At 32.9% G+C, this 24,213-nt stretch overlaps 1 protein-coding gene across 1 annotated transcript; it reads left to right on the forward strand.

Moving 5' to 3' along the window:
• The first annotated feature begins 7,940 nt into the window (after positions 1-7,940).
• On the forward strand, positions 7,941-17,917 carry LOC115990418 (AT-hook motif nuclear-localized protein 14-like). The gene is made up of 6 exons (XM_031114254.1): positions 7,941-8,547; positions 10,707-10,759; positions 14,750-14,881; positions 16,704-16,856; positions 17,259-17,499; positions 17,569-17,917. Exons 1-6 carry the CDS (start codon positions 8,013-8,015, stop codon positions 17,631-17,633), a joined length of 1,179 nt encoding a protein of 392 aa, XP_030970114.1. The 5' UTR covers positions 7,941-8,012; the 3' UTR covers positions 17,634-17,917.
• Positions 17,918-24,213: the final 6,296 nt, after the last annotated feature.

The raw sequence follows: 24,213 nt of genomic DNA on the forward strand, positions 1-24,213 counted from the left end.
TGAATATTAAATGTAAGCTTGCCCTTAATGATATTCCGGGCAGAAAAATGCCTTAACGCAGATTCCTACTGGTTTAAACTCACAAATATTATCAAGTATAACAAGGGTAATCCTTAATAAATTAAACTCTTAGAACTAACCGGGATAACCGCTGAGTGCTGCGCGATGCATGCTAGACCAATGTCTGAGAACGATAAACTCGAAATAATTCGTCCGAGAGGGTGGCCGAGTAGCGAGGGACTTTGATTGTGCTTTTGGGTAATACATTGCACCGTATCGCATCAACCCCTTTGGTACTGGGGATCCGAGGGTAGACCGGGGAATCCGTGCAATTAAGGGATTAACCCAACTGTTAACGAGGAGTTCTCTTCGGATGGATTTTGAGGTTTATGTGCCATAGTTTTTTTTTTTTTTTTTTTTTAAATAGTTGGTTTCCCCATAGGCTTGGGTCCGAGGACCATGCAAGGCCTTGGTTCTGTCCAAAACTTGAGGTTTCCTTTTTGTACTTGGTTTCCCCATAGGCTTGAGTCCGAGGACCATGCAAGGCCTTGGTTCTGTCCAAAACTTGTGATTTTTTCTTTTTGTACTTGGTTTCCCCATAGGCTTGAGTCCGAGGACCATGCAAGGCCTTGGTTCTGTCCCTTGGTTTTCTTGAGTCCGAGGACCATGCAAGGCCTTGGTTGTCCAAAACTTGATTTTTTCTTTTTGTACTTGGTTTCCCCATAGGCTTGAGTCCGAGGACCATGCAAGGCCTTGGTTCTGTCCAAAACTTGTGATTTTTATTTTTTGTACTTGGTTTCCCCATAGGCTTGAGTCCGAGGACCATGCAAGGCCTTGGTTCTGTCCAAAACTTGTGATTTTTATTTTTTGTACTTGGTTTCCCCATAGGCTTGAGTCCGAGGACCATGCAAGGCCTTGGTTCTGTCCAAAACTTGTAATTTTTATTTTTTGTACTTGGTTTCCCCATAGGCTTGAGTCCGAGGACCATGCAAGGCCTTGGTTCTGTCCAAAACTTGTAATTTTTATTTTTTGTACTTGGTTTCCCCATAGGCTTGAGTTCGAGGACCATGCAAGGCCTTGGTTCTGTCCAAAACTTGTGATTTTTTCTTTTGGTACTTGGTTTCCCCATAGGCTTGAGTCCGAGGACCATACAAGGCCTTGGTTCTGTCCAAAACTTGTAATTTTTATTTTTTGTACTTGGTTTCCCTATAGGCTTGAGTCCGAGGACCATGCAAGGCCTTGGTTCTGTCCAAAACTTGTAAGATTTTTTTTTTACTTTCGTTTATGCTTTGAATGTAAGCCCCTAGACCAGGGCGGGGAGAGCTGGTTTGTGGCCAAAAGCCCCTAGAGCTGCCCGCGCCGTTGGCACCGCAAGGCATAGCCCCTAGCAGAAGTTTATGTCGGAGCAACCGCTGTGTGTTGCCAGAGACGTAGGAAACCTCACGAACCTCTGCTTGCTAGAGAGTCGACTCCACCGCCACCCGCGCCAACGCGCAAGCCTTCCCCACAGACGGCGCCAATTGTAGGGACACGATTCTTTTAGGGCCCAATAATGATGTTGGGCTCGTACATGAAAGATCCCTCACAATATGATTTGTAGAGAGTGGGCTTGAAAAGCTTGCCTTTGGTCACGGGGCGATGTTCCGGTCTTGATTTTAGAGGAATTCCTGTAGAAAAAGGAGTCGGGTTTGAATATTTAAGCCCTATAGCATCGCATCTTATGGGGTTGGGCTCCTCGGACTTGATCCGAGGACCATTAAGGTCTTACCCCGGTTACCCAACGGTGGTTTTTTTTTATGATGGCGCATGTGTTGTTAAGGTGTTTTCACCCATGGAGTTTCTTTTTGGAGATCGGATCAGAGCCCTCTTCTAGGTTCACTTACTTTTTCTTTTATACTAGCTTACGTCCGCTGTCCTTCGTCCACGTGTAGGGTCAACCTTTACAAGACTGATATTTGTCCCATCAGTCTAATCCCGGAATTGTTGGGGATGGTTGATAAAGCTGGAGAATACGGCTCTGTTAGGTGCAAAGTCTTATCTAGGAAGGGTAGTAAGGATAACTCTCCCAAGATATTTTAGATCTCCTTCCACATTTATTCCTTTATCTCTTTTTTACCCCTACCATCAATGGAGCTTTGGGTCTGCCGAGGACGAAACTGTCCTCGGCTGCATCTCCGGGCCATTACCTTTTTCGGCTTGGGCCTTTGGACTCCCCACGAGCAAGTGGGCCTGGCCCATAAATTATTGGGCCCTACATGACTTTTTTGACAAATTTTTATATTTCATATAAACGTAGTATTAAAATTTTCTTAAAATTGTCCATTAACAAATATTTTAAGGGCACCTGTTAATAGGACCTATTGTTTAATATGAATTTAACAAGAAAAGATAATTTGAGGTTTGACTAAAAAAACAATTATAATATTATGAATTTGAAATAATATTTTACTTTTAATCATTTCATATCTACATATTATCACAATGCACCCTAGACTTAACGGTCACTCTATAGGTATATGTGCTTGTGAGGTGTGAAGTGACAAGAGTTGAGGTTTAAGTTTTCAGAAGAGAGTTTCACACACATACATTTTGACTAGGTTAGTCTTTAGAGTAGAATTCTAAATAAAAAAACATATCGCTAAAACTCATCTTTATCCATTTATTTCATTAATAGAAAAAAAAATGCTATCTCATGCTTTATCAAGTCATTTAAACTAAACTTTCAAATTCAAATCACTTCTTTTAAGTACTATCAAAATGAACCATAAAAGACTTTACTTTAGAAAACAATCCTACTGCTAAAATTTCAAGGTTTTTTATTTTATTTTTGTATTTGAAAGACTTTTGTCAGTATTATCTTTTTACTAGTGTATTTTGTATATAATAAGTTATTTTTCTTTTGGAACATTATTATCAATGAGGGGTTCACAGATGTTCCTCAAATGAGTTAAGTCATAATCTAACATCACCCCATCCAGAGTATTAATTATTTTAGTTGGAAGAAGGCTATAGTCCTTAAATCGAAACAATGTTACACATCATCCTAAAAGGTTAACCATTGGGCCAAGGGCTTCATTTGAGAGCTCATATGAGAATAGAATAGAATGGAATGGAATGATTATAAAGAAATAAAATGGACTGTATTTATGCAAGAGAAAGGAATGGAAAAGAAATGAATGCAATGGAATTAAGTAATCTTATTTGGATGTTTTAAAATAAAAGAATACAAATAAATGGAATGTAAATAATCTTATTTGAGAGTAACATAGAGTGAATTGAATAGAATAATTTTGTGACAATATTACTATTAGACCCCTATTTTAAAATAAATGGCTAAATATATAGGGGTATTTTAGGAGTTTTAGTAAAAAATTCATTAAATCTAACTTCATTCCCTCCAATTCCTCCAAATTTCTCGGGGAATAAAAATTTGAGGTTTCAAATAAATAGAGAGTAATGAGTGTTACCTCCTACCATTTTATTCTCTTCCACTTAAACTCCCAATTTCTCAAATAAGGGAATGACATTTTTATTCCCTCTCTTAAAGCTCCTAAACAAGGGAATGAGAGAATATTATAAAATTATTCTTTTCATTCCATTCCATTCCTTTCTCCCAAATGAGCGCTAAGTGATTACCAAAATATATTTTATTTACAATTGAGTGTAACTTTTATCAATACTACCTTAATTAATAACTTTTTAATTAAATTAATGTTTTAAATTTTACTATTAATTACACATTCTCTTTGTACTTTAAACATAAAAATTTTCACGTTAATCAATTTTTATTGGAAAATATTAGTTTTAATCCGGGTGGTAAAAAATTTAATCTTCAATTTTTAAATAGTAACAAATAAAATTAAGAACTTGTTTTATTGTAACACCATTCGCAATTAGGGTTGTTTTGACGATCTATAAAATTGAGGAGAGAGAGAAGCAATTATTTATTATTATATTTTAAAAATAAAGAATATCAATTGCTTTTCTAACTTCTATTGCTGAGAAAAGTAATATGCCTCTTTTATTAATATATATATATATATATATATGTAAAATGTGCTCCCCCCTAGATCGAGGGTTTTACATGGAGTCGCCACTTATTTAATTTAAAAGGAAAAACAAGAAAACCTTTAATGAAAAATACTTCTGTTGTATTAATGTATATGACAATTTACATCAAATTTTGTAACAAAAATTTACAATGCTTTTTGTCCTAGATACAATCTAAGAAAAGCAAATTACATTGCTTTATTTCCTAGTTACATTCTAAAAAAAGTAAAATTGTAAATACAAGAGCATTGTCTAGAACCCTTGATCTTGGTTCGGAGGCTAATTTACGAGATGGGAAGGGATTAAGCACCCATCTCGCCCGGTAAAACCGGTCTCCTAGGTTAAGGTGGCCAATGTCATGTCATGTCAAACAAATACAAAGAATATGTCATATAAACATGTGATTTGCAGGAAGTGTAAATAAACATATGTTAGGGGAATTTGACATAAAGAGAAAAAATAAAAAATAAAATAAAACTTGTTAGATAACAAAAATGAAGGTAATGGCATGTTCATCCAAGAGATCAATATAAATAAAGAATTCCTAGCCTAGACATGTTCATCTAAGCATGTGAGGGAAAAACAAAATTGTCATGTTATTTGTCATCAACATAATTGCAAAGAGAAGCAAATAAAAATAAAACCTTTAAGCATATCTGATCATCCAAGCAATTATGAAGAGAAGTAAAGGAAAAACCCTAGACATGTTTATCTAGACAAAATCAAAATACTTTGACATGTTTGTTCAAGCATTTAAAAAAAAGTAAAATAACTACCTAGACATGTTCATCTAAATATTAAAGAGAAAATTGTGTTTTAGCCTAGAAGTGCTCATCTAAGCATTCAAAAGAAAATTGTGTATCGGCCTAGAAGTGTTCATCTAAGCATGTAAGAGAAAACCAATAAGACATAGGCATGTTCATCCAAGCATAGCATAAAAGAAGTGAATAATGATTTGTAAGCATTTATTCTAGCATGTATAAAGAATTAAAAAAAGTTAACTACTTACCAGCATAAATTAAAAGGGGAAATGATCACCTAAAGGGCTAGGGAGAAAGCAAGGAAGTACTCAACTACAACCAAAGTAAGAACAATGGTTGCTCAATAGCTTTTTTTCTACTTTCTCACTAGCTCTCTAGAGGGAATTCGGGGTTGATGTTTTTTTGAAAGGAAATTTAATTCTCTACAACTTTTATAGAAATAGAGAAATCCAAATTTCAACGTTTTTCTGACCAAAAATGTGATTCAAGTTACAGCTGAAGATAATGACGTTTTTTGAGAATTTTTTCTTTTCTTTTTTTTTTTTTGAATTTTTCATGGATCATATCTCCGGAATTTTTTTCAAAAGAGCAGATAAGATGCCATAAAGAAAAACATTTTTTTTTATTATTTTCTTAAAAAAAAAAAGAAATAAAATGAAACCCAATCAAAAATCACACTTGATTAATTTTAAATTAATTCTTGTGAGAACCAATCAAAATTAAGTGTTTAGAATAGGATGTGATCAAGCCCATTGTATAGGCAAGCCATGATCATTGAAAATTGTTTGTATGATAACTTTTGATCAAGTGGCCCGATCAAAACCCATGACATACCATTACGATCGTTAGAACATCAAGATTTGTTTTGTATCACAAATCTGAAGATCTACCAGTTGGTTGAATGCAAGTTGTAAAATGGGGTGTCTACAATATACCAATAACCTTCCCTGAAAATGCCCACCTATAGCAATTTTATGCTACCCATTTTTGAATTTTCCCAAAAATCTGAAACTCTTGTGCTTTCCATATCACTATTTTAAAAGTATTTTGGATCATATAATTTATGGATAGTTTGAAATTAAACACCATGCTTTTAGAAATAAATTAAATCTTATACTTCTGAAAACATTTTAGTTCAAACTATAAGCAAATTACAGTGATATCATTAACAAAAAAATTATTAAACAAAACAATTTCAACACGTGTTTATTATAGATGAGCATTATTTCATTTTAAGTTATATTTCGCTGTTTTATCACTTTTATAGTTTATGTAAGCATTTTATATTAATTAATAAGTTTATGGGTTAAATTGAAATACTTAAAAAACGTAGGGTTTAATTTGAAGTTTATGAATGTGGGGTATTTAATTTCTAAATTCTAAGGTTTAAAAAATTAATTATTATCTGATTGATTAAAAAGCCTATCCCTTTTGTTTCCTTTTTATCAATTTATATTTAGTATGTTATTTAAATGTTGTATACTTGTATACATCCCTCTTGATAAAAAAATAAAAAGAAAAAAAGATAATTGATAAGCAAGCAAATACACAGGTGAAAATTCTCAATTTCAAATCTAATTTAGGTAGGTTTTTCCTTCAACAGTTGTCTTAGGCCCCTAAGAAAATAAATCCACATTATCAACATTGATTGGATGTTAATTTTAAATCGTTGGGTCTTCTAGTGACTATTGGCCCGTTTTACTCTAATAAGTAATACGTATCATATAAGAATGTCAAAATTAAATAATAATAAAACTTATTATAATTTTTTTTTATGGGACATATTATAAGTTTTATAGGAAAGGCAATGTAGATATTTAAATTCCTCATTTTCCTTTTATTGTAACATTTGAATTAAAAACATAAAAACAAAAATAAAATCACCAAAAAAAATAAAATTAAATCCAATCCAACAGCTAAGAACAAAACACTATAAATTATAGTATTTAAAATGTAATTTTTATTTTGATTGATTAAAAGCCTTCCCTTTTTGTTTCCTTTATATAAGTTTATATTTAGTATGTTATATAATGTTATAAATATTCCTATTGTTAAAAAAAGAAAATTAATCGGAAAATACAAATGAGAAAATCTCAATTTAGATCCAATTTAGGCAAAATTTTCTTCCATGCTTATATTAGGCCTAAGAAAATAAATCCACATTATTAACATTAGTTGGACGTTAACTTTAAAGAGTTAGGTATTCTAACGATTATTTGCCTGTCTTAATCTCGAAGCATATAAGAATTTCAAAACTTGTTATAAGTTGTATAGGAAATGCAATGGAGATATTTCTTTGCATAAAGTCCAAATCAAAATCAAATCATCAAAAGAGCGGCTGTACGAATTATGGTTTGAATCCTCTATTTTCCACTTATTGTAACATTTGAATTGACCAAAAAAAAAAATTAAATCACCAAAAACGAATCCAATAGCTAAGAACAAAAGTATTTTTTCTTTTTAAAATTTCCACAAATATAAATAATAATTTGGTTATTAAACTATTGAATTTATTAATTGTGTCAATGATTGAGGGTCAAAATGAATACAATAAAAAAAAAAAGAGTGATCAAATTGAATTTATTCACTAATTGGAGGGTCAATTAGTAATTTACCCAAAATTGTTATTTAAAAAAAATCTCAATCCAAATCTAAACACGCTCTCATCAAATGGAAGACAATGGAATTATAATATAGTACTCTTGTTTCAAAAATGCCTTGGAAGTCAAGACATCAAATCACACAACATAAAATCCAATCCAACGGCTAAGAAAGTGAACACACAAATTCTTTTTTCAATTTTTTTATAATATAAAAAAATAGAAAATAAAATAAAATCCTATCCCTCAAACACACACACGCTCTTTTTTCTGTGTTGCACTCAAAATGGAACCACAAAACCAACCACCCACAATAAAAAAACACCATTAGATTTTAGACAACACACCAACACAAAATCTAATCCAACGCCTCACATCTCTCACACTAAATATATATTTTTTTTTTATAAAATTCTTCACTTTCTTCTTTTTTATCTCATTTTAAACAACTCACACACACACAATTTTTTGTTTTTTAAAATAAAATTAAAATAAAAAAAAATAAAAAAATCTCATTCCACACACACACCACAGTCACACACTCTCAACTCTCTCTCTCTGTCTCTCTCTCTTTTTCTCTGTCTCTCTCTCTCTCTCTCAAATGGAACCCAATGAAAACCAACTCACCTCCTACTACCACCACCACCAACATCAACATCAGCATCACCAGAATCCCACTTCCTCACCCACCAATGGCCTCCTGCCACCTGGCGACACCGTAAGTGGGGCCCACCTCGTTTACCCTCCTCCTCCTCCTCAGTCTCACCCCCCCTCCTCCTCCTCCGCCGTAACAGCTACTACTGCTACCACTGCCACCACCGCCACCGCCGTTGCCACTGCGAACACTAACGCTAACAGCACTGCACCCAACACGACGCCGTCTTCGGGCCTAGAGGGGAAGAGAAAACGAGGCAGGCCGAGGAAGTACGGGACCCCGGAGCAAGCCCTCGCCGCTAAAAAGGCCGCCGCCGCAGCAAACGCCGCCGCTCAACAACAACAACAACAACAACAGCACCACCACCACCACCACCACCAACAGCAGCAACAAACGACGTCGTCTCACTCGACTTCGTCTTCTAAAGAGAGGAAAGAGCCTCACTCTCTGTCTTCCAAGAAATCTAACCTTCTCGCTTCTGGTGAGTCTCTCTCTCTCTGTATATTTCAGTTTTTTAGAGGGGCTTGTTTGCAAATTCGGTTTTGGGGTTTGTTTGTTTGGTGTTTTTTATTTTAATGGGAATTTTCTTCGAATAGAGTGAGTGGCCCAGTGGCCAAGGCTAAGGTTTACTTGCACGTGAGTTAAGGTTTGGTTTATTAATTAAGAATTTCTTATAACTTGAAGGGCTTCGTTGAAAATTTTGTTATACTTTACTTTACTTCAAAATTAAGTATTTCTTATGAAGAGGGGACACTCTGAATCTGATTTTGGTGCATTGTTTATTTGTTTTGTTTGTTCCAACCAGTTGGTGGGTGTTTGTGACATCATTTTTTGTCATTGGGTGCTTCAATTGGGATTTCTTGTGTTTTGGAGGGGTTGGGTTGCAATTTTGACAATGAGATTCAGTGTGCATTTTAAATATAATTGAGGTTGTTTAAAAAAACAGTACCCAAAAAAAAAAAAAATGAAGTTTGATTTAAAAAGGTTATATTTTGAAAAGGTGCTATTTGAAAATGTGTTATCAAACAGACAAGTTTATTGGGTAAAAAAGTACAACTTTATCTGGAGAATTTTGATGATTATTTAAAAAAAATTTATTATTCTATTTTTTGTAATGAAATTAAGCTAAACCAAACATTCCCTTTGCCTTTTGTGCTTTTTTTTAAATTATTGGCAATAGCTGGGTTTTGTTTGCTTTTTTTTTTTTTTTTTTTTTTTTGCGTATAAAAATATTAATGCATTGTGTTTGTGATTCTGCAGTTGGTGTTTTTGTGCTGTTATCCTTAAAAGAACCACTTTTTTTTTGTTTTTTGGGTTTGTTGCAAAAAAGTTGATTTTTTCTGGTCAATGTTCAAAGCTTGCTACTTTCATTGAATTTTTGAAATTTTTCTGGTCAATGTTCAAAGTTTGCTATTTTCATTGAGTTTATGAAGAATATGGTGAAAATTTTTGATATTATGAGACTTTTGATGCATTTTATTTAATTAAATTTCTGATATTATTATATTGTTCTGCAGTACTTTTACTATTGGGTTTGAAAAGATACTTTTTTTTTTTTTTTTTTCAAATTTGGTGGCCCAGCTTGCCATTTCAAAGTATGATTAGTCTTATTGTCATCTGTCAAGTATGTTATTGGCTTGGAACTCAAAATAGGTAGATCTTGAAATAAGAGAAATAAAAGATATGACATTTTAGATCAGTGACTTGTAGACAATACTTCAAAAGTTTACCAAATTTATTGGTGTGTGTTGACTCTCAATAACATCAGATTGGTTGAGGATGATGCTCTTTGAAAAAATTGGGAATAAAATGTTATATTATGGTTGCTATGTGCCTTTCAATTTAAAAAAAAAAAGAAAAAAAAAGGGAAGTTTTATGATAAAGTAACAAAACAAATAATTCATTTGTGAGAAGAAGTGCTGATTGACCTTAACACTTTTATTCTTGAAGGTGTATGTGGTTGAGACAATAAGATGGGCTAAAATAACTAGCAAAAGTTTGTACGATAATTGTGTGGCTCAAATTGTGAACATAATATAGTGGCTAAGTAGCATGATTAATTCCCCATCATTTGGAGTGGCTCAGTGGCATGCATGTGTATGAGAATTTGTTGATAACTTAATGCAGTGGAAGGCCTAATTGTTTCATTATGTTACACATACATTTTGTGGTTTTCCAATTGGCTATTATTTAGTTGTTTACAGCTCTAGAACCTGATGTTTTTAGTGGTTACTTACATCACACTTATGGCCATGATTTCTACCACTACTAGTAAGCCATAATTCTTGTTCGTCAATGTGCAAATAGGTGATCCCTGAATTGGCATCTAATAAGATTGTGATATACATTAGTATTACCTTTAATTGGTTGGGTATTATCTTCTGTGAAGAAGTTGTGTAGCTATTGTGATTAGTAAATGCTTACTGCATTCATTTATTTTGCAATATTGAAACACGAACAAAAATTGATATAAACTTATTCTTTTTTAGTTGGATGTTCGCTGGGTAACATTTGGCATTTTTTTTTTTTTTTGGGATAAGAACATTTGGCATTTATTTATTTGTTTTTCATTGATTAGTGAGCATTAAGTATACTTTACAAAACTTATGTGGTGCTCCTACTTCCAACTGGTTGATACAGGCAATGCAGGGCAAGGATTTACACCACATGTTATTTCTGTAGCTGCTGGTGAGGTAGATATATATATTTTTTTTTGGTATTGCTCGTGATCACATACACATGCATGTATGTATATTTGCACATGCTTATAATATTCAAATAATCTCAGGAAGGGGTTTGTCTTGTATATACTTCCCATGCACTAGGGCTGTGCCCTTTTTTTTTTTTTTTTCCTTATTAATTTTCTTATCCTAGTATTTGTTATCCTGAAGTAAAAAACATGTGCAGTCTATCTGTTCTGTAGAGTGGGTTTTGGGTGAAATGGGTGGGAACTATGTTTCTTTCTTGATCCTGGTTAATGGGAAACTCAATATGGCAACCCCAATTTCTACTCCATTTAATAGTTGGAAACCTCACCAGGGAGATTATTTGATTCTATTTTATTTTATTTTATCGTCGAAGACTTCAGTAGGCTAGAGTTGATAATTTAATCAAGTTATTTATCAAAATAAATAAATAAATAATCAAGTTATTTGTTTAATACTGCTAACATTATGTTCTGCTTCTTATTTTGTGAATGGCATCATAAGCACATGGGATTTCTCTGTTTTTCTAAGTTTGATATAGGGATGGTAGGAGAGTCCAATCTTAATTGATGTGGGGTGTGGGGATGCGGCCTTCATACATGCACAGATATATTTCCTGATTTTTTTTTTCATTGCTGAAGACAAGAATGCCTCCATTGCGTCTAAGAGTATTTGCTTGAGGAGCATTTTCAGTCTTTCAACCCTATGTTAGTGTTTCGTTTCAAGGATTGGGACCTAGAATCAGTTGATGTGTGCAGGGGTGGGTAATGACAATATGTTTAGTTTAAACCAAAATGTTAGATTGACATATCTGTTTTTATGGGGTGCAATGAGGATCAAATGATATCCATATACAAAGAAGTGTTTTTGGTGAAAAAAAAGTTCCAAGAAAGTTGCTTGTACAGCAGTTTGACATGCAATTATTATGGGATAATCTAATAAAAAGTCATTCTAGTAAAATTAATGTTGTTTGTGTAGGCTAGTAGTAGATTGCGTTTTCTTTTGGTGAGATAGCTGCGGTCCTTAGTTTTTATTTTCTTTGGTTTTAATTGGGTTATGCTTAGGGAGGTGGTTGATGTAGCTTTTCTGCTGTAATGGAATGTTTGGACATTACTTACCGGGAAAAAAAGAGTAATATTTGGACAACAGAAGTGTAGTTCTGTTTGGAATGTGGTGCCGGTTTGTCTCATGTGGAGAGGAACAACCAGCATGTAGAGCTTAATTCTGATTGACCATGGGTGGGAGAATCCATATTTCTATTTCCTTGGATTTTTAACTTTCTGTTGTAATTTGTTAGGAGTACCTGATTTCTTCTCTACTAATAAAAGTGAACAATATATTTTTTTTTGCAAGTAGCAGTTGTGTCATCTAGAGGTTGAGCTTTGGTGTGATGGCAAGTGCCTTCCACCAAAAGCGACAGGTTGTGGGTTTGATTCCGGGAATCAGCCTCTCCAATAAATTGGGGTAAGGTTGCTTATCATGACCTCTCCTAGATCCCCCAAAAGTGGAAGCTTTGTGCATTGGGTATGACCCTTTTTTTAGCAGTTGAGTCATCTCCGACTTGTTATTTACTAGAGTGATTAGATATATCTTCTGGTACTTTAAACTGCTGGTGAAGTTTCAAATCTCTCTCAGGAGAGGTGAGGAATGCTTTAGGAAAGTATGCATTGTTTTGATGAATCCAAATTATGGTGCAAATTTTGTATGTGGAAGATGGTCAAGCCAGACTCAGGAAGATGTTAGGGGTTTTATATCACGTTAAATTATTATTATTTTTTAACGTTTGGTTTATGACTTCTTATTCTACATTCTGTTAGATGTTTTTAATGATTTTCCCTTTTTAGTTGTTGGAGCAAGTCAGTCTTTTGAATTTTTTTTTTTCCCCTTTTTTCACAAATAGCACTTTTATTGATGATAAAAAGGGATTTTGTGTATGCACAAAACTCTTGTGAAGAATAATACAAAAAACAGATTTATAATCTATATGAAAGGGGATCTATTAAATCGACACATGAATGCCTTTCACTAACTCCATGCAATGATACCAAGTTTTATGTAAAATCTGATTTTTTTTTTTCCTTCTTTAGTTAGTGTTTTATGTAAGGTTGAAATTTATTTTCCTAGTTTGAATAAAATTTATATTACTTATGAAAAAAATAAAAATAAAAATGTAAAGGTGGAATTTATGTCTAAAACTCTAAAGTGGGCCATACGGCTACTTAACTCTTGCTTCTAAGACTACCAGTTTACCCAAATGTGATTCTGATATCTTTGGTTCAAACCTTTTGTTAGTTACTAGACAGTGTAAAGAAGTACTGTCTTGTTAGTGTTTATGTGTTATCATTAATTTTTGGAGATTTCTGGATACTTGTTAGCATTTCCTCTCTGGTTCTGTAACTGATGTTTTATTTGTTATATATACCTATTGCCAAGAGCCCTGTAGCTCAACTGGCACCTCCTGGTATCCCCCCCCCCCCCCCCCCCAACTATAACTATTGATAAAAATGTTATAGATACCTGTTATTGCTTAAATTATACTTAATGTAGCTTTGGATTCAATTTTGTATGAGAATTTTCTTTAAAGTCTGAATGGTTATTATTCTGAAGGTAAACTGAAAATGTTGTTGGGTTCCCAGGTATTTTTCAATTGGAAGTCATCTTTTTTTTTTTTTTTTAATTGGGATTGGAAATAAGTACGTGCAGTATTCCACGGTGTTTTACTTTTCCTGTTAGTTGGTCTTGGTTAATTTGGCTCCTCTTTGTAGCATTTGCCTCCAGATTTGTAAAGACAAATAATAATTTAACAGGAAAAGAAATCAATTATTAATGTGATAGACAGGAATGGATATCTTTGATTGCATCAGATGCACAATGATTGATATTCACAACAACCAAGGATTCAAACTGTATGTTGAAGTGAGACTAAATTAAATACAAATTTTCATTTAGTTTTGATATACTAATTTTGGGAGCTGAGTACTATAATAAGTTGTGTAAAAATTATCAAAGTAAGATGGGAGAGAGAAATAAAATATTGTCTTGACAAAATTTTTTTTGCAGCAAATTTTACATTAACTATTATGCATGTTTTGACTTAATCTGACAGAAGAAGTTAAAAAAAGGGAAGCGATCACCTTAACCTTCTCTAAGGAGATTAGTGGTTGGTGAAATTCGTTCAAGTTGATATTAAATTTTATGGAATTTTATAGATGGTTCTTGGATGCTAACAGTCAATGTGTTAGTGTATCAAAATGTCTTTCATTCTTGAAGGGGTTTCATATTTTTTATAATTGCAATCTGATCGTTGATTTGCCTTCACCCCATTTGTTGATCTGTCTTCTTTGTATGGAAAAGCAGCTGATTTGAACTATCCATGGAAGAATTGTTTTCTTATTTCTAAACTTATCTCAAATTCATTTGAATAGGGCACGGCTTTGGTCCTTTATAATAACCATTCTTTTACTTTTGATTGGACCATGTGTAATGTGGGACCTACTGGCCTTGCTTTCCATAGGATAATTGAATACTGGAGGTGGGAGGGAGGGATGCAACTGTCATGAATGAGCCAATCAAAAGTAAAAGATGCATTCTTTTGCTTTATGAAAAGGGCTGAAACCAGATCTAGTTGAATACACATGGTAGCAGCTCCTCTTGAGTTTTATTTTGTCGGTGAAAATATTTGATACATCTTTATCTTAATATTGTCACTTGTTCATCTAGGATGGAGTTTTTTTTTTGGTGGACTTTGTCCTTGCACAGAATGACCTAACATGCTTGGTTTCCCCCACCCCCTGCCTTTTTTTTTTTTTTGGAAATATTTCATGGTTGCGTCTCAGTATCAGATTTATATCTGTCTTTGATAATTATCCTTGCCTTGCTTGTTGGATACTGATATTTTATAAATAATAGTTAATTTGGATGATATGTTTCAGTTTTTGGCTGTTTGCCCCTAACACAATATATTGATGCATTTGCTAGGATGTGGGACAGAAGATTATGATGTTCATGCAACAAAGTAAGCGTGAAATATGTATTTTGTCAGCATCTGGTTCAATCTCTAATGCTTCTCTGCGACAGCCAGCAACTTCTGGAGGCAATATTACTTATGAGGTAAAACAATTTTCTATGACAACTTGTTAGTTTTCTTTTACTGTTTGATGCGATTGAACTTAATTGAAAACATAGGTGCATATGGAAAGTACCCAAATAGGAATAAAAAATTCCATGAGTGCACACGCACACTCGCACATGCACACGAAACATAATCTTTGACAAAACTCAAGGTTGGGTCCTTCATAGTGTAGAAGGTACCAGAAGATAATTACAGTGAAAGTCAAATAACTATGGTCCTATTCTTGCCATTAAAGGAAAATAAAAAGGTGGTGCCCACACAGTGTATGTTGTAGGCTAGTTGAATATTATAGCAATGGCCTTGTAGCCCAAGAATAGTTCTCCTTTCAAAGGTAAGGTTTTGGGTTCAATTCATTGTGGAGAATTGTGGGTTGAGGGTTTTTGTATTATTCAGGCAGAAAAATGGGAAAGGAAAATAATAGTAATAATAGCACGTTCTTATGAAAATGAATAAAGGAAAAAGTTGAGAGGAAACATCTTTTATTGACATGTGCATGCATATAGTTATGCCTAAATTTTCCTGATTGACCTTATGTGGTCCAGTTTTCAACGGTAAGCCCTTTGGTGTTAAGTGAGTTTTAGCTTAGTAGGAAGTATCTATGTGCATGTAATCTATTACATGTATCTTCTCTCTCTCTCTCTCTCTTTTAAATCCGGTTTTAAACAAAAACAAAAGGGCTTAAAAATGAATTGAACATGTTTTTTTTTTATACATTTTAAGTGAGGTGCTGTCTGAACCAAAGGTCATTGACATGAATTGAACAATTTATTGATTGGTGAAATAATGTTGAATACCAATTCTATGTTACAAAGATGTTTGCCTTTAAGAATACGATGTTATTCAAGATTACCCTCATATAATGTAAATTATTAGGGGTGAAATATTAATATGTTATGATATTATGAAAATATAATTTCAGAGTAGTGATGAATGTGATGCTCAAGTGTAGGCCATCTGTACTTTGGACATCCCTGTAGAAAGATTTTATTTAGCTCTAACTCACACGGGACTTCGAATGAGGCTTAACCTTATAAAATTTTAGTGCTTGTTTAGAATAAGGCGAAGCCATGCTAAAAGCATTAGGGTTTGGAATAAGGCATTTTGTTTTGAAGAGGGTTTGAAATATACAATTTATTCTTACAGTTTTTGATTAAGGTATTTTGATCCAAAATTGTTTTGACTAAAATCATTAGGGTTCTTGTTGATATTTTGGTGATGTTTCCATATTACTTTACCAACTTGTCTTTTTCAATTCTACATGAAACAAAACAGGATCGATTCCTTTCTGATGTAACATACTTAGCATTTTTATTGCATGTGAACTCACAATGGTTGTGTAGAATTAATTGATCAATTAAATTGAAAAAAAAATCAGCTCTATGAAGATCCTAAAGTGACATTAGGTGATATTTGGGAAGATGAAATATTTGGCCACTAATTCTAATGTTGGTCTAATAGTGCTGATCCAGTAATATGGATTGATACTGTATGAAAATTCGTCGCGACTGCCTTCTTCTACTCTTAAATTTTCCAATCTAGTCATTTGATTCCGGTTGGCTAGAACAGCTGGTTCTAAGTCTAACCACCAAAAAATTGAAATGGATATTTATTGTGTGCCAGAATGTCTCAGATGGTGATATTCTTGTCAAATACTAGTTTCTTAAAAGGTTGCTCATTCATCTGGTTAATCCATTACTGCTGCCTGCTGGAGAATCTGATAAATTGAAGTGTTGTTTCTTAGATTACAACTTGTTTTACTGCTCTGTCAAAGTATAACTCTCCTGAATACCCCAATATTAGGGTCGGTTCGAGATTATTTCAGTGTCTGGATCTTACGTACGTACCGAGCTTGGAGGGAGAGCCGGCGGGCTCAGCATTTGTCTATCTAGTACAGATGGCCAAATTATTGGAGGAGGTGTTGGTGGACCACTAAAAGCTGCAGGCCCAGTACAGGTACTGTAGCAAATTGTTATTTGAATGAAAAAACGTTCTAACGTAAGGCACAACTATTAGCTAAGATTTAGCCATTTTTGTGTCTGAGCATGTGCACACAAGAGGGGGTGGGGTAGCTGATTGCGCCTTTCATTTAATCTCGGTGCTTTGAATGTTGCCAAGTTTTTGAAATAGTTATTGTCATGTCATCATGCATTAAACGATTCCTCTTTTTTTTGCCCAAGTTCATAGCAATTATTTCTGTTTGTTACCATGGCTTTTGAGTGGAGTTGTGGTGTGCCTTTGTGTTAGAACTCCTTTCCCTCTCCCTTGTGTGTGTGTGTGTGTGTGTTTGTTTCTCAAAAAAAAATTTCTGTTTGTTGATAATCAGTTCTTTGACTGACTAGTTAATTGCATCCACAGGTTATTGTTGGTACATTTATGCTCGACACCAAGAAGGATGTCAATGCGGGTATGAAAGTTGATGCTTCTGCCAGTAGAATGGCATCACCAGTTGGTGGGGCATCAGTATCAAGTATAGGGTTCCACTCAGCTGTTGACTCATCTGGAAGTCATTTCATGATTCAGCCTCGGCCCATGCATGTGACAACTTCACGGCCCACAGATTGGAGGGGTGGTCCTGCTGCTGGTTATGAATTGACAGGTATCAATTTCGTCTAGACACAGATAGATACAGATACAGACACTGAAAATTGTTGCTTTTCTCTTGCAGGAAGAACAGGTCGTGGAGCACACCAATCTCCAGAAAATGGGGACTACGAGCAACTTCCAGATTGAGGATTACATTTGGGCTTCGAAAGCACTGTTTTTCCCGTAGATAGATGTATAATATCTATGTATTCCGGAACTCAATCAGCTAATGCTGTTTATAGTATGCACCATCCATGAGAGGTTATATCCTCTGAGAATCACATGCTTGTGCATTTTGTTTCAATATTTTCCTGCCTCCATTTCTCATGGCCTAATTGCATATTGGGTGGATGGCTATTTTGTCGTTAGTCTAAGATAAATAATTTATTAGCTATATGCTATCTTATATTTAAGCTCTTTTTTACCCATAATAGATCTAGATTTGTGTATGTGGGTGAAATTTGGGGACACAATGGAACTGGTCACCTACTAAAAAAGAAGACCTTAGACTACCACTTTGACACATCCTCTCAATCGACTTATAAAGGATGACCAACTAGCGAAGCTATTGCCTGGTTTTGGGGCAATTTTCTATCAAGAAGCCCAATGCACTATTAGTTTCAATAACCATATTCTCATCTGTTTTTCTGACTTGACTATCGGACTCCTTAACAAAATGAAGGGATACTTTATTTTTTAAAGATGATCTAACCAAAATGAAGGGATCTATGGATCTTTGATTATGTTAGGTACATTGCCCAAGCATTGGTGTTGGCAAACCTACGTGACCAAGTGGAGTGGGTGTTGACTGACCTATGTGGTTTAAGTATTGTAGGTGTTGGCCAACCTACTTGGTTGATCTAGGTAGGTACACCTATTTTGGGCTTATCAGTCCCTCGCCCCCTTTTTTTCAAAGCCCACTTTGACTTTACTGAATGCTGCACAAATGGGAATGGAAGTCCAACCCTCTATTTTCTTTTTTGAAAACCTTTTTGTAAACCCAATAATTTAGGAATGTAACAAAGTAAATTCTATTGTTTTGAAAATAACAAATTAAATTTTCGTGTTTTGCAATTTATAATGCAAAAAAATAAAATCAAATTAGTTGAATCTATATTAAACCCCAAAAATAAAAATTGGTGAGATTTATTATGTTTCTTTTTGAAATCTCATAGTTTAATTGACTAATTTTAAAACATAAAGTTTCATGTGCTATTTTTTAAAATTCAAGGTTTACTTTGTTACTAAAATTGTAATGTATAAAAAGTGTCACAACAACACCCCCCCCTCCCCACCCCCCCGGGCCCCACACACACACCCTATTTTTTCCCCTTCCTCCTCAACCTTTCACTTCAGTCTATTATCATTCTTTTAATCGAATGGCTTTGGCTTTGAAATGCTAAAAAGATGGATGGAATCAACTCAAAAAGAATTTTTTTATTTTTTTATTTTTAAATTGTAGCCGGAAAGCGTAACCAAAAGCAGTATGAGGGAGCAAATCCCGTGTGTGTATATATATATATACACAGGGCTGGCTGAAGCTATAGGCCACTTAGGCAGTGGCCTAAGGCCCCCACTGATAAAGAGGCCCCAAATAGTAATAATATATTATATAATATTATATAATATCCCATCAAAAAATTGTATAGTTTGAAAAAAATTGCCTTAATCTTGAATGTTTTTCACACATGAAACTTATTCCGATATTTGATGGTTTAGATTTATTTTCAAAACTAAAAGTTTTAAAAAAAGTTTTGCAAATAAATGAAAACTCTCTAATTAATGTACTAAATTATATAAAAAGGTTAGAATCTTTTCCAAATGCATATATTGCTTTCAGAATATTACTAACTATACATGTTACAGTTGCTTCTGTAGAAATAAGTTTTTCAAAATTAAAATTAATAAAATCCTATTTAAGATCAACTATGTTACAAGAAAGATTAAGTGGATTAGCCATATTACCAATTGAAAATGAAATGTTAGCGGAACTTAAATGCAAAAATTTAATTAGTAATTTTGCCTCTCAAAAAGCAAGAAAAATAAATTTTAATTGAAAAAAATATATGAATTTATAATTAAATATAATAAAAAACCTCATTTGAAGCTTTCGCCTAGGGCCCAAATTCATTGAGCCGGCCCTGTATATACACACACATATTACTTACTCCTAGAGGTCCACATACATGAATCCTTAAGGCCTTACCATCCTCATAATTGTTAATTAATAATATGGTAATTTATAGTATAAGAGAAGATAATTCAATGTTATGGTGAGACAATGTTGAACATAATTCAAAAGCACAACTCTGACCTAACACCAAACTAGTAGGTTAGGTCTTTTTTTTTGTTTTTTGGATGTGAAATTACTAGTAGTATTTAACAGCTGAAAAATTAATGTTTTGAAGGGTCTAGACATGAGGGGGATAAGACACTGCAAGCACTCCTTTAGGTGTCTTCAGAACCAATTTTGTGCTTTTGAGGATTTGAAAAGGCATTAATCCCAATTCCCAACCATACCATACTTTTGATAATCGTGATTCGTGTTTGGATCAAGTTCAATCATTTTTAAATACTACAAATAGTAATACCATTATCATTGGCATTGACACAATAAAATATACCCCTTTAATATTTGATGGAAGAATGCTAGTGGTTTAAGAGGACATTGATATATATATATATTATTGATAAGTTAAACATATGTTCTGTGGCCTTAAGCTCACTAACCCCACCTTCCATAGTTGATTCTATTATCGTGGAGGAGAAGGTGTCAATTGAGTTTAAGCTAATATACATTTTAGGTAGAGGATGAGGAATTCAAATCTTAAATGTGTCTAGTATTAAAAAAAAAAAAAAATGTAATTGACATAAAGATCATTGTTGATATTATTATCGAGACAATTTGTTCTTGATTCTTGTTTGCATATTTATGTGATTTATATAGTTATAATATATGATATTAGGTTGTGGGTTCCAAGTTAGCTTAATTAGTAAACTCTCTTATTTATATGATTTATATAGTTTTTATATATATATATTGACAAAATTGTTGAAGTCATTACTGTTGTCATCTGACATGACACTATTCATCTATAGTATTCACCCTACTTTCGGAAGATCTATCTTAATGAAATGAATAATAAAAAAGTCAAATTTATTGTTCACTATTTATATGTGATTCCTGCTACTCAAATACTGCATGTTTCTGCCTATAAAAGGCCCGCTTCTTTTCATTTGTAACTAGAACTTAAATTTTAGCTTTCATATTCTCTCTTACTTCCTCTGCTATCTACTCTTGTATTCTTCATTCTTCCATGCTTGGAAATACTTATTTCTATCACTATTTTTTGTAAGTGTTTATTTTGATAATAATATTCAGTATTCAATATTTATATTTACATTTAGTTATCTAACGCGATCTATTTATTAAATAAAGTATATATATCATCTTTGTAATGAACTATTTATTGAATACAAAGTGCTTGGGTAATTGGTTTTGAGTGCTTTGACCAAATTGTTCAAAACTATACCGTATTGGCCACTAAATCAATATAAATAAAATTATAGCCTATAGAGGGCTTTTCGAATGTTTTGATCAATCAAGAAGAAAAATAAAAAATAAAAACAAGTTGTAACACATGCTATTTATGCTAACGTATTTGGACTAAATAATTGTGGATTTTAACTTCTATGTATATTTAATTCTGGTAATCTAGAACACAACTTTGATTTGACTTAATAAATTTATGTTTATGTTTTCACACACAAATCACTTGGGTAGCACCCAAATACAACATGTGAACAAGAATTGTGATTTCCTAATTTATTCAACTTTCACTTTATATATATATATATATATATATATAAAGTGACAATTGATTAGAATTTATGACACCCACTTCAAAATGATTATCTTTTATCAATAGAATAAGACATTAATTAGTTTTTTAGTATACATGAAATTTGAATTCATTTCACATTATTCAACAATAAGAAACTTAACAAATTTAAAATAATTGGAATTGACTTTTCAATTATGGGTTTGACCGTTGGTTTGCTAAACTCGATGATGACAAAGAGTAATGATGTTGACACTTGACAGTAGGGTGGTGGAGCAAGGGTTTCTACCTTTGGTTTGTGTAATTTGATTGAAGGAGGGGCTGCCTTAGGTGAGGTATAAATTGTTTTATGCTTCCTAAGAGGCATAAAACAATTTACGCCCTTGTGAAAGCTTTCTTTTTTTTGTTAACTTGATAATCATTTTTGGTTTAATCAATATTTTCAATTGGGCCAAACACTCGAAAATGAAAAAGAATATTTTTGAGAAATACATTTTTATGCTAATACAAACGCAGCCTTAATGTGATCATTAATCCTTCCATATCATATTATGCCATGCACTCTCTAATAATGTCTTAAATTACGAAATATTTTTGATATTGGTGCACCGTTTTGGAATTACGCGGTTTATATGAGAATAAAATTAATCAAATAAAGAATTTGAGCTTCAAAGTTATAAATAAATAAATAAATAAAAATCAAACACAGTTCGCCGGAATTAAAAAACAGAAAACCCTAATCCCTATTCTAAAATTGGATAACGCTATATAGCATATGCCGATTATAAAATATATCCTCTACTGGCAGGAATGTTGCCAATAACATGCATGCCATTTCCAATAACCCACATGAGAGGGTGTAATTATATATGTTAGCTAAAATAATGGATTATTTATTAAATTTGAAGTTTTCTCTTAAAATATGCACCATCTGAATCCTATTCCTAGTCCCTATGATTTACATATTTCTAGGCTATTGCCTATAGTTAGGCACTGTCTCACATAAAATTGAAATTTGGGTTTGGGAAACTTTGAATAATCTTAGTTTTTTTTTTTTTTTTTTTTTTTTTCTTCTTTGGCCAGAGATCAAATCCAATGTTGGGTGGATTAGTCAGTTTGTCAGAATAATTAAATAGTTCTACAACGCGTAACCACTCATCTCTTGGATTCGAAAATGATATGGACTGTGCTCAAGATTGGTTTGGAGCAACAAACAATTATGTTAAAAAAATTTTAATGTTAAATTTATTATAAAAATTTGTAAGTTGCTATGATAATAATTATTGTATCAATAGATTAATAAAATTGATAATAATTAAAACATTATTGTATTTTTTTTTTTTTTTTGACAAAACCTTTTAATTAGTTGATTTGACCAATCCAATCTGACCCATTTATATTATACACACAAACCATGAATAATTAAATATATGTCACATTGTCACTCCACAGAGTAACACCTATATGGATATCATCAGCACGTGCTCCACGTGGCCAGTGTAGCCCCGTTAACTTTCCCAAAGCAAAGCACCATAGCATTGCCCACCTTATTCATCATCTACTATTACTAACTGCCACACTTCCTAATTCAGCAAAAAAACAAAAAAATAAAAACCGCCACACTTCCTAACGGTCATTCCATAAGCAAATGTGTGTATTAAACACAAGGAGCAATGCCATAAACAATTTATTTTTCCCCCAATATGTTATAATTAAAAAAGAAATTGAGTTTTTCTTAACTTCAATTATAAATTATACTTTCTAACTTTGAAAAAGTTTTAATTTTTTTTTTAATTATTAAAAGTGACGCCATGGAAATATATATTTTAGAGAATAACCTTTTTATAAAATTGTGTTTTGAAAATATAATTTTATCTAAAATTGTATTGATGTAACAAGAGCTCACAAGACTAGTGTTTGCTTATAAATCGCATTTCCAAAACATGACTTTAATTAACCTTGAAAAATTGTGTCTTGGAAACACAATTACAATGCAAAACAATACACAATAAAATTTCATAGTTTTCACTTCACTCTTTTAAATTTTATTTTTCCAAAAACCCCAAGTTTCAATTCACTTCTTTAAATTTTATTTTATTTTCCTATTTAAGTTAACTTTAATGTACTTCCAATTTAGTCATTTCATCTCGTGTCTCGTTCCATCTAATCTCATTGTTACGAGAAATTATTGTATACTCCCGGAGTACTATATGCGTATTCCCTCCTCTCACATGAATGGTGGATCCACTAATTAAATTCATGGTAGGACCCACCATTCATGTGAAAGGAGGGAGTACGCATTTATGGTACTCCGGGAGTATCTAAAATTTCCCATTGTTACTACTTGTATTTTTCACTTCCTAAAAACACATTGTTTTAATAGATTTAATGTTGCGGATTGAATAGAAGGACTAGATTGAAAATGTATGAAAGTTAAAAATTAAAAAAATAAATGAAATTTTAAATATTGAACTAAAAATCTGTCAAAGTTAGAGCCTATAATTTGTAATTTCTTAATGAATATAAAGTGATTTTTCTTTGATTTTATTATTTGACTTATTTTTAAAAGTAAGGTTTACATGGAATTAGGGGTGTTCGCGGTGCAGTATGGTACGGTTTTGGGTCATTTTTAGCACCATACTTTGCGATGTGGTTTAACTAAAACTATAATAGTACCGTACCTTATTTTTGCAGTCACATGTATGGTGCGGTGCGGTTTAGAATTTAGCCAAAACCATAACCGCATTACACCTCATTTCTGCGGTCACATGTGCAGTGCGATATATAAAATACGATTTGAACGGTTTGAAGTTGATATATTTTTCAAATTTTGGGTTTTTCTTACCCAATCCAAAACTAATTTTTTATTTTATTTTGGGCCAAGT

Source organism: Quercus lobata, chromosome 1, assembly GCF_001633185.2.
Source record: "Quercus lobata isolate SW786 chromosome 1, ValleyOak3.0 Primary Assembly, whole genome shotgun sequence".
Lineage (NCBI taxonomy): Eukaryota > Viridiplantae > Streptophyta > Magnoliopsida > Fagales > Fagaceae > Quercus > Quercus lobata.

Excerpts from the sequence above, each read along its gene's own strand:
- LOC115990418 (XM_031114254.1), top strand. The coding sequence starts at position 8,013 with ATGGAACCCAATGAAAACCAACTCACCTCCTACTACCACCACCACCAA. Across the intron at positions 14,882-16,703 it reads GAGGCAATATTACTTATGAG|GGTCGGTTCGAGATTATTTC; the intron begins GTAAAACAATTT and ends CCCCAATATTAG. Across the intron at positions 17,500-17,568 it reads TGCTGGTTATGAATTGACAG|GAAGAACAGGTCGTGGAGCA; the intron begins GTATCAATTTCG and ends TTTCTCTTGCAG.